Here is a 10,620-nt window from a genome sequence, read left to right as displayed (position 1 = left end):
GCTGCTGAATGTGGAAGGAAGCCTCTGTCTTCTCCCTGCCTCTGCACCTCCTAGCCCTGCTCTACATTGCCTCGTTTCCTATCATCCTCAAAGTGTGAGTTTCCAGCCCTCTTTCCCCCCCCTCTTGTCCCGCTCTGGGAGCCCTGCTGCTGCCTCCTTAGTTCATACCTTGCCCAGATCTGCTGCTCCGCTTCTCCCAACACTGTTGCTGACTCTCCACATCTCAAACTGGGGACAGATTCCCTGACCACAGCACGTCGTGACCAAGCCCTGGACCTGGGGGAGCACCAGCTACCCACCAAACCCCTCACCCACACCCAGGATCAGTCTCACATTGATAAAGCTGTGACCTGTTTGTGAACAGAAAGGTGACATTTTGCAGGTTATTCTTTGGTAAGCTCTACATGTGGTTTATTTACTCGGGCATTTCAAGCACAGAAGCAATACAGTGTTGTTGGAGTTACAAAATTACTTTTTTTATTAACCTACCCTATCATAAAGCATAGATTTTCTTGTCAAATAATGCAAGAAGCAAGAGAAAACTGCAGTTTTATCCATGTGGAGGCTACAAATCCACATGGCTTCTCTGTGCTATCGAGCATGTGAGTTCTTAGAAATGCAGCTGCCAGTAGTTTAGCTTGAATACAGTCATTCTAAAACAAGCTAGAAATAAATAAAATACTTACATTTCAAGTACAAAACCTTGCAGTTAAATTCAATATGAGGAAATCAGTTTATTCCTTTTCGTGTTACCAACTACTGTACCGGTACTTGGGCTGGCAAAGTCTGCAGATGCCGAACAGAAGCATGTTTTATGTACACGACTTAATTGAATCATGTGTTTAGTCTTCCCTTTAGGCTATCATGTGAAGCTGTTTAATGTCAGGCAGAAAGAAGATTTTTATGGATGCATTTAATAAGACATGAACTCACTACCGCTACTGGCCTCCAATTTATGCCTTATGTCTTTCCTTGCTGGTGAAAAAAAAAAAAAAAAAAAAAAAGTGCACCTTAATTACAGCTCAAAAATAACGACACCTACCAGCTTTGAATTAGCTTATTAGCAGGTAGATGTTACTTTCAAATTATATTTAATTGAGTGTGAGCATCTTTACTGAGGCTCCTACACAGCTCTAGTATGTTGGAGAACGTTGACTTCTCATCGGGGTCCTGCCTTGGGTGGTTCGGCGACTTGCTGGCTGCCTTCGGTACGCGGGGCTCTCTCCTGGCAGAACCAGTATGGACTGCTGGCCCGAGTTCCTCTGAGACTGGAAGATGCTTTGCTCTGCTGCGCTCCTCTCCGAACAGGTGAAAGTCAACCCAACACCAATGTTGCTCTTCATGGTTCTGGAGGTGCCATCAGACGTGCCGTCAAAACACCTACCCAGGGCGATTTCCTTGGCGATCCTTGGGTCTTGGTCAGTGACGGTGTAGATGCCGTAGTTGTGTCCCAGTGGATCGAGAGGAGCCAGCATTGTGTACTCGCTGGAGTCGTTGTTCGTAGCCATGGGGAGGTGGTTCACCAGGTACTCGTGGAGCATGCTGTTGACGCTCTCTCGGCGGCAGCTGCCTTGTGGGACCACCTTCACGAGCGTGCGGTCAACACGGTCTTGGTCGAAGAGCATGCCGCTGCACTTGAACTCCAGGCAGGCTGCCGACACGTCTGGCTGCTCGGAGTCACGAATGCTGCGGACGTCCCTGATGCCGTAGAGCTTGCCAATAGTACGCGGGTGCGTCCCACCCATGTTACGAGATCTTATGTTAACCTCTTGGGGTCCATTTATTTTTACTTTAATGTAGCAGGCCCTAAATTCCATGGGCTTGGGCCACCACGCCAGGTAGTCATCGGTCCAGCTCATGAGGTCATCTTCACTGAAGGGAACGGTGTTGTAGTCATATTGGTCTCCCTCTATCCTGTAAAACCTGAAGTGAGCAGCGCTGTGTGGAGCTTCCTCACATTCGCTTAGGTTTTCATAGGCATAAATAGGGCCGTTGTTCTCTTCTGGGGAATTAGGGCTTGGCTTGGCCATGTTAATGCTGAATGCTGTTTTCTTAGTGTTGGGGTCCTCGTGGTCTGTTCTCCTGTAGTTGAGCTTGTTGAGATATGGCTGTGGGACCCCAATAGCGTTAGGGTTGAGTTTGGGAGCAGAGGGGACAGCTTCGAGCTCTTCGCCCCCCATGCTCGCCAAGATATAAGCTGCGTAGGCCTCGGGATTTTGCTCGTCACAGAAGGCGGGCACGCAGGCACCATTGGGACCAGTGACCACGCTGTCAAAACGGCCCCATGCTCTGGGGTTGGAGGAGAACCCTGGTTCTGGCTCCGTGTTTATAACAGAAATCACAACCCCTTGGATCTGCTCGCTTTGCAGAAATCTTTCACTTCTGTAGGCTCGGACTTTGACGTAGCACCGTCTGCTCTCTGGGACGTCCAGGTTAAAAAGCCGCCTTTCTTTGATCTCCATGTTCCCAACCAAAAAAGTTCTCTCCTCCCTTTTGCGCCGTCTGCTTTTCTCAAGGTTGAAGTCCCCTTCTTCCTCCCAGAGTCCTGTCTCTGGGTTCAGGGACCAAAGCTTCATCTCTTGCAGGTGCTCTGGCACCTTGACCTGAGCAGCATCCAAATGAACCTTCACCTCTTCTGCGTTAAGAGACTCGGTGCCCTGTTCGTCAGTGAAGTCCACAGAAAACATGCCGTATGTGCGGAGCGGAAATATGTCTCCTTCCTCATCTACAAAGTTCAGGTCACTTTGTGTCACAGCGGCTGTTGAGATGTTCCTTGGGTCCAGAAATGTCACACTGGCTTTCACTCTGCCTCTGTAGGCTTCTCCATTTTTCCTATAAAACGAGTTGGGAGGAATTTCTAATTCAGCAATTGGATCATCTTCTTCCATTTCTCCCAAAGAAATCACGTTGGTTTCCGTGGATTCCAATGTAACAGGGGCTTTCTTTCTTAGTAGCTTGATCTCGTGAAACACAGCACCTCCGTTTTCCTTGAAGGGCAGAACCTTTGTTGTGTTCACAAACTTCTGCAGCCGATCGACGAAAGTTAGAACCAGTCTCTCTGTGTCTGCTGGGACCTGGATGGAGAAGGTTCCCTTGTAGCCGGTCATACTCACTCTCTTGTTCCCCATGTAGATGTGGCCAAACCTCAGTGGCTCACCATTATCTGCTGCTGTGGCTCTGCCTCGAACCGTTATTTTGGTCTCGGTGCATTTTTTGCAGCCACATTCTACAACAACTTTAGTGGGGAGCGTGTACCCATTGCAGGAGATGTCCCTGGTTTCCATCTTGGACACCCCGCAGCAGTAGGCGACGTTGTCCTTACACCGGAGACCCTTATCCAGCTTCCCAGCGCAGGTCTTCGCTGGGCACTTGCCCACATCATAGTAGAAGGAGTTCGTTGCTTTTTGGAAGCAATCGTGAGGAAGTCGGATGAGGTGGCTTTGGGGTTGGGAGTTGCAGGGTGCCTCTTGTCTTCCTGTTGAATAGGATTTCTTAATGAGCAGCATGAAATAATTGTACCGTCATTGCTATGTGGTCTGAAACTCTCAGAGCTAAACATTACTTCCAATAACAATGAGGTTTTCACAGCCATAAAAAAGATGTTTTGCAGGATTTTGGTTAGCTGAATTCGTCTGGCCTCAGTTTCGGTGAAGCAGGTGCTCAGCTTTAATTTTAGGTGCTTGATTAAGAGCAGTGCTGTTTGCAGGAGCATCCCAGCTCCTGGTTACCCACCACTGCCATCCAGCCCACCCTCAGCTAGATGTTCTGCAGCTGCCTGGCTTTTTGGCTACGGAGAGACTAAAATGTGTCCCAAGGTTTAAAAAAACCCCACCTAAACAAACAGAAATATTCACATGTCAGGCAGCAAGTACAGTGAGAAATCTGCTGAAACCAGCAGATTGAGCTTGGCAGGTCACACGCAATCCAGAGCTCCAGTTTGTAGAGAGCATCTGGTTCATAACCAGCTCACGCAAGCTTATCTGCTAACGGATGCATGAAATAAACCCCAAATATTTTTCCTGCAACTTTTCTTTCCCACATGTATCACAATTTCTGGTTTCTGCACACCGCCGCCTCCCCAGCTGCTTGGAGAGCATCATGAACATTTTCTCTTACCTATGACAGCAAGCTTGGCAGATTGGGACTTCGCTGAGCCCCCGGCGCTGCTGGCCTTGCAGAAATACTCTCCTGCCTGGTCTCTCTTCAGGTTCTTCAGAATCAGGTTGTTTTTATATTTGTATAAGGAGGGATCCAGCAGTGAGCCGTTGTGGTACCTGCCAGAAAGAGGCAGGTGGTTAAGGAGACAGAGGCTGACCACCTGGCCGGAGCAGAGCAATGGCCTAATCCTGCATCCTGCCCTGTGGATTTTGCCAAACCTCTTGCCTCAGTTTCTCCATTTGTAGTTTGGCTAGGTGGCATCACCTAAAAGTTATTCCCCTTCCCCTGGCAGTACTGAGATGTGACTGCTGGATGGCAGAGCTGCCCGTCGTGCCTGCTGAGGCTTTTCAAACTCTTATTTGTATGTTTTTCCAGTAAGTCCCTCGGCAGATGACATTACCGCACCTGCGAGAAACGCCAGCTCGAGGAAACCATCATTTGCAGCAATACGCTCTTGGCATATTTAGCTGATTTATAGCTAACCCCCCACTTTTATGGAGATGGTAAGGAGATAAAAATTGAATCTGTGGGACGGGTAAGACTTCTGCCCGATCAAACTCGAGTTCCTTACCAGAGGTAGCGGTCGGGGGCCGGATTCCCGAGGGCATCGCAGCAGAGCGACACGCTCTGCCCCACTCTCCTGGCTTTGTCCTCGGGGCTCCTGAAAATGTAGGGTTTTCCTGCAGGAGGAGGAAAAGCCATCTCATTACTCTTCCCTTCCTAAAATCACGGTTTATTTGATTACTGCGTAAAGTTTTCTATGTTCCCCCCCTCTTTGGGGCTACCTGATCGTTGCAGCTGCACTTGGATCGCCAGGTTTCTTCTGTTGCTCTCAGGCACGGTGACAGTCGCTGTTGCATATTTAGCTTTCTTTATTTTAAGGGTGTTTTTGCCATCAGGACAAACCCCCGGGATCCTAAACATGCCTCTGTTATCGGCTGTTGTCAACAGCTTGAGTTTCTTGGCTTGCAGGTAGACCCGGGCATCAATAGCGGGCGACCCATCCTCGAGAGAGACCTTCCCGTGCAGGGTTGCATCTTCGCACATGCAGGCGTCGCAGTCGGCGTTGACGCGGCCCATGGGGCAGGTGATGTTGCAGACTGGAGGAGAAGCAAGCAGGTCAGAAAGCAGCCCCGAGTCCCTGTAATGCTCATGGCATAGCCTTGCGTCTGCTTTTAATTTAGATGCAATAAGGCAAATACTGCATAAGGAATAAATTGTATCCAAAACATATTTTTACTGATTATCAACAGCTGTGCATTAGAAACACAGGGACGATGTCATTTTGAACCTGATAATTAGTAGAAAGCAGCCGCGTGGCTATAATTACAGCTAGGAACTGTTATTTACCTTCCCCAATGGGTTGAATTTCGGGGAAATTTGAATCCAGATCAGCATGTGAGCTCTTAGCTCAACCCTGGCAAAATTACAAATCCAAATGCCTTGAACTTTGTAGGTTTCTGTTACCAACTCATGCCCAAAGTCATGACTTCTGTCTCTGAAAAGCTGTCTCCCCTTATTCAGTGGTATCCTGGCTTGGGCAAGACATAGGTTAAGTGCCAAATGAGCATTAGCTGGTGGGTTTAACAAATGGTCTCCCGAACAGCGATTCTGAAACGTTATCATTACCTACAGTGATTAATCCTAAATAATAATCTGTCTCTTCCCAACGGAAAGGCTCAGGTCATTCCTGTGACAATCACAGAACATCCCTGTACAGCAGCTACCCGATAATTTTTTTAAAGCTGGAAATAAGTGGAAGAAATCAGGGAAAACTGAAACGACTTTCCTAGAGAAAACATAGACTATTTTCAGAATGATTTGTTTAAAAGGGGTTTATAAGAATTTTATTACAAGCCCCTTCAGCAGGGCCTGTGGCAATTCGATATTCCCAACTGTTCTCCTTCCTGGAGATTACGTGGAGGCAGCTGCCTGCAATCGCTGACTCCACCTTGAGAGCTGCTGTTACAACAAGATTAGTCAGATTTTTCCTGTATCCCTAGAATCCTTATGGGACCCTGATGATTCCCCATATCTGGATGCCCCCCTTATCTTGCTATTTGACTATAAACTCCCCATACTCTGCTCCCTTAGCACTCCCCAGCCCTACTCGGGAAGGCATCAGCATCACAGAATTCTGGCAAGGGAGAGAAAGACGGTAAAACGACAGTGAAGGGAGTACAACGCCTATGCAATGGTGAGATCAGGACATCATCCCCTGCCCGTAAGTGAGGTTATAGGAGCACCTGAGCAAACGTGTCCGATGCAGAGCCGCCCTTCCTCGGTGGCTTCGTTACAGTGCACACCCCAGAGGTGCTCAGCTAGGCAGGATCTGGTACGCTTCTGCACACTGGTTTGGCCGCACTTTGCTGAGCACTCGCTCCATTTCGACCATGGAGACAAAAACCTTTTTGAATCTTGCACCAGTGGACCTTGAATAACATCAGCGGTGTGTTACTGAGATGCACATTACATGTACAGCTGCCCGAAAATGGGCAGTTGTTTTCTTAGCAGCTTCTATATAGCTTCTATATAGCTCAGACTATGCATTTGGATATTAGGCACCACATGGATTAAACAAACTCAAAGCACGTTCAGGAAGCTAGGAAATAAAGCACGGGAAGGTGTCTGAAGGCTTCTGACATAATTCCCTGCAGGCTACCAAATTCAGGGTGATTAAGATAAACTCGAGGGGAGCAAAATACATGCATGCAGCTCATGCTTAGTGTTGAATAACTTTGGCTTAAAGGAAATCAAATACACATTGCCATTTAAATGCTGTCTGACGAGCAACGCTTGCCTGCATTTCAAATGTGGTTAAATAAAAAAACCCAAGAAACCAACAGAAAAAAAGGGTAAAATTGTTGGTATGATCATGTTGAATGTCTTTAACCGTACTTCAACATATGTTCTCTATAGGGGAAGCATGTGTCCTATTGTGAGCACCAGTTTTACTGGGTACAAACCAGAAGCCTAAGATACTACTAAACGGGCTGAGCATGTTGGGGGCCAGCTGATTTGTAAAACACAAAGAGAGTTTGTAAAACACATTGAGAGTTTAATAGGGGGTTAGATTTTTAAAGGGATTTCTTTAACTGGGCTACTGGATGGCATTAATTTAAGCTGCTTTGAATGGATGAGATCCACTCCAAGTCTGTGGTTTGGGTTTATTTTTAAATGACAATGTTCTAATAATGTTTACAAGGATGCGCTTGTGACCTAAAGTTTCTAAAAATGAGGTTGCTTGGAGACGTGTGCTGTGTCATCTCCCACACCTACTCTTCCACCCAATTTGTAATAAACCAGGTTGGGTTGTTTCCTAGAAAGGCAGACAAGGACACAGCTGGACCGTTCCAATAGCGATGGTCAAAAATGAACCCCTGGCTTACAAAAGCAAGTGGCTGGAAAAGACCATTTAAATGAGAGCAGCCATGGGAGCGTCATGTCTGGTTTGGAGCAAGCGCTTGGCTTAGATGGGTGACTTTTTAATCTGGTGGCACGTCGGCATCTCCAGTTCAGCATCCCGAGTGGCGCGTTCGTAGACCTTATTTAGCAATTTGGGGGATGCAGGAGGAGGTGAGCTTGGGGATGCGGTCCTGTCCCTGGCAACACATGGATAAATGCCCATCTGTACTTGCCCCAAGCAAAAATTTAACATGCAACAGATTAAAGTGGGGTCTCAGTAAGATCCTAAGCTTGTTTGGGATCAGATGCTTTAATCTGCAGGGCTGGTGATGATAAGAAAGGAGGAGGGGAGTCCTGTGGAGGAAAATGGCATTATATGGCTCTGGGTAGTGCCTCGACAGCAGAAAGCAGAGGACAAGGGAGAAGCCGAGGGGTCAAGTGCTGGCAGGGACGTGGGGAGGGGACAGGGCTACCCCACGGCACCAGCCGGCAGGAACGTACTGCGTCTGGCATAGGTGAAGGTTGGGTCTCCCCGGCGAGAACTGCTCCTTGTACCTGTGGGCAGAGGACGTACGGGGTGATTTGGGCAGGGTCTGCCGGCTCCCTGACCGAGCACCAGTCCCTCCCGCCAGCCCGGCTGCACCGAGCCCGGCTGCTCAACCCGACCAGGTCTGGCACACCCTCTCCTGGAGGCAAAAACTGAGTTTACAGCTCATTGCTGCCAAGAGCAGACGCTTTAGTTTCCGATTGCGTTGGTTAAAAACTCAACATTTTGCTTTATTTCTCCCTAGAGAAGCAGGAGTCAGCCCGTGCTCTGCGAGCCCCAGCCTCAGCATCACTGCTTTGTGCCGTCCGCTTTGAGGGGAAAACAATTTTACTGGTAGTTTTCCTAAAAATACCTCTCAGCAGGTGGAGGGGACCTTTCTGAGTGTGCATGTTTTTGATGCTTTGAATCTCCCCAGCGGCTGAGAGGGACGGAAGGCTGGGAAAGTCCCCGAATCCCTCGGCTCTGGCATCAGCACGTCCAGCCCTTTCAGTGCCTGCCGGAATTTAAATCCCAAGCCCAGGGCAGTAAAGCTTGAGAGGTTGGGGTATCTCCTGGGGATTAAGGAGCAGACCGGGCTCTACGGGTAATTAATGACCTATGGGCTTTAATTCTAAAGCAATGTTGTTGCAAACTGCCCTGAGCGTGGGGTCGGGCTGGGCAGGGGAAGGGCAGGTCGGAGCGTGTGCCTGCCCATCCCTGGGCTCTCCTCGCCCTCCCAGCCCATGCGTGCCTCCCGCAGGAGTTGGGGCTGTGGTCATGCACTTGACCTTCACTTTTCCAGGAGAGGAGCCAACAGTGTGTGTGTCAGCGATAGCCAAAACCCTACAGGAGGTCACGGATGATTAACATTTATTCCATTGCCTAAATGTCCCCATCTACTCAAATAATATTGTTTGGTTGTACATTAAGGCTGAAAAAACTAATACGCGTGCAAACACCTCTTGTCCCGGCAAGGGAAAGCCTCCCGAGCTGGGAAATAACTTACTCTCCAAGCTGAGCATTACCAGCGGGCTGAAGGTTTTCTGTCTTATCTGGATCCTGCCGAGGGCTGGTTTCAGAAGCCTTTGACCTAAGGGTCAATAAATTAGAGCTTAAATTAGATTAATAATAAATTAATTAAATTCAAGGGATTGGGCATCCTCAGGCTCAGTTTTTCAGATTTCCCTTTGGGTTGTGGCCAGTTAGAGCTCCTGTGGGATGCAGTGCAGGAGATGCCAAGTGAAGCGCGTGATGGAGATGTCCCACAGCATCACTGCGGCTCTGGTATGATGCAAATTTACCATTTCCCTTATCACCCAAGAGAAATTTTTTTGTGCTTTCTGTGTTGGAGCAGCTCAGATCAAATCATCTTTTTATAGCTGGAGATAGAAAATATGTCCTGCCTCTCCCTGCGTGGGGAGAACGAACCCAAGGTGGATGAGGTTGGTTGTTGCTATGGGTCATGGACTGGTTTTGGCACATGCTGGCCACCTGGATGGCTGAGGGGAGGTGGTGGTCATGGCTAGTTCCTGGGGTGCTTGCTGGAACCAGTCCTATTTAAACTGGGGAGCTAAACCCGAAGCTGCCCAGCACCAGCTCTCACCTATGCCCAGCTCCCAGGGGCTCAGCAGGGCTTCTGGGCACCTCCCTGGCGACAAATTGACTCTCCCTGTTCTTATCCCCGGGCATCTGGCCAGAGCACTTCAGGGCAAAATTCCTCTATAGCCTCAGAAAACAAATCCAAAGAGCCTGCAAGCACATTTTCTCTGCAACACCCGCCGAAGCAGAAGGGCAGGTTGCTTATCTCTCAGTGCTTTGGTATGTGCCACCCTCCAGAGCCAGCAACGGGCAGATCCTGCTGCTCCCGAGCATCTTCTCCTGGAGAAGAGCCACGTCGCTGCTTTCCGAGGGCTCAGCTCTGAGGCTGGGGTTGTTTCATCCTCGGACGATGGATAAGGCACTGGCCAGGCTAGGTCTGCTCGGAGCAGAGGGGAGCTGGGATGGGAGCTGAGCTGTGAGCTGGACACCACAGTGTCCTGGGGATGATGGCAGGGATGGTTCCAGCATGGCCAGTGGGCTGGGGGGCTCATCCCGGGTCAAGCAGAGGCTGGCTGACTTGCAGATGGGCTTTGCCCATGCTCCCGGGGCTGCATGGGAGCCAGCCCTCATCTGGAAGTTGTTTGGCCGGGTGAAGGCCACGCTGACCCAAAGCGGCACCCGGTATCGATGTCGGGACGGTGTCTGCTGGCTCAGTGGCCACCGACAGACGTTGTGTGCCTTCACACTGGTGTACCTGCGGGCAGGGGACAGCGCGGTGATGGGAATAGAAATGTTTAACCTTCACCTAAAATGGATGTGGCTCCCAGGAGGAGGAGGAGGAAGATCCATCCTTTTGCGGTGACCATCGTTGTCTCCAGAGGTGACTGGGACCTCCTTGGAGGGTCTGCAGCCGTCCCACGCCTTCCCCAGACCTACGGAGACAAGCCTGGCCATGTCCAGCCTCACCTGGGGTCCTGCTTCTTTAAGGGAGC

General features: G+C 49.5%; 1 protein-coding gene across 1 annotated transcript; it reads right to left on the bottom strand.

Moving 5' to 3' along the window:
- Positions 1-1,133: 1,133 nt before the first annotated feature.
- CILP (cartilage intermediate layer protein, nucleotide pyrophosphohydrolase) lies at positions 1,134-10,494 on the bottom strand. Its single transcript, XM_009696666.1, has 8 exons — positions 10,434-10,494; positions 9,096-9,179; positions 8,065-8,118; positions 6,405-6,590; positions 4,944-5,258; positions 4,730-4,838; positions 4,117-4,274; positions 1,134-3,475 (listed from the first exon to the last, which is right to left on the bottom strand). The coding sequence occupies exons 1-8, from the start codon at positions 10,492-10,494 to the stop codon at positions 1,134-1,136; spliced, it is 3,309 nt and encodes a 1,102-aa protein (XP_009694968.1).
- Between the last annotated feature and the right edge of the window lie 126 nt (positions 10,495-10,620).

The sequence above is a fragment of the Cariama cristata genome, unplaced genomic scaffold (genome assembly GCF_000690535.1).
Source record: "Cariama cristata isolate BGI_N322 unplaced genomic scaffold, ASM69053v1 scaffold37463, whole genome shotgun sequence".
Taxonomy (NCBI): Eukaryota; Metazoa; Chordata; class Aves; order Cariamiformes; family Cariamidae; genus Cariama; species Cariama cristata.
The sequence above is the reverse complement of the archived record's forward strand: the minus strand, read 5'-3'. Positions and strand labels throughout refer to the sequence as shown.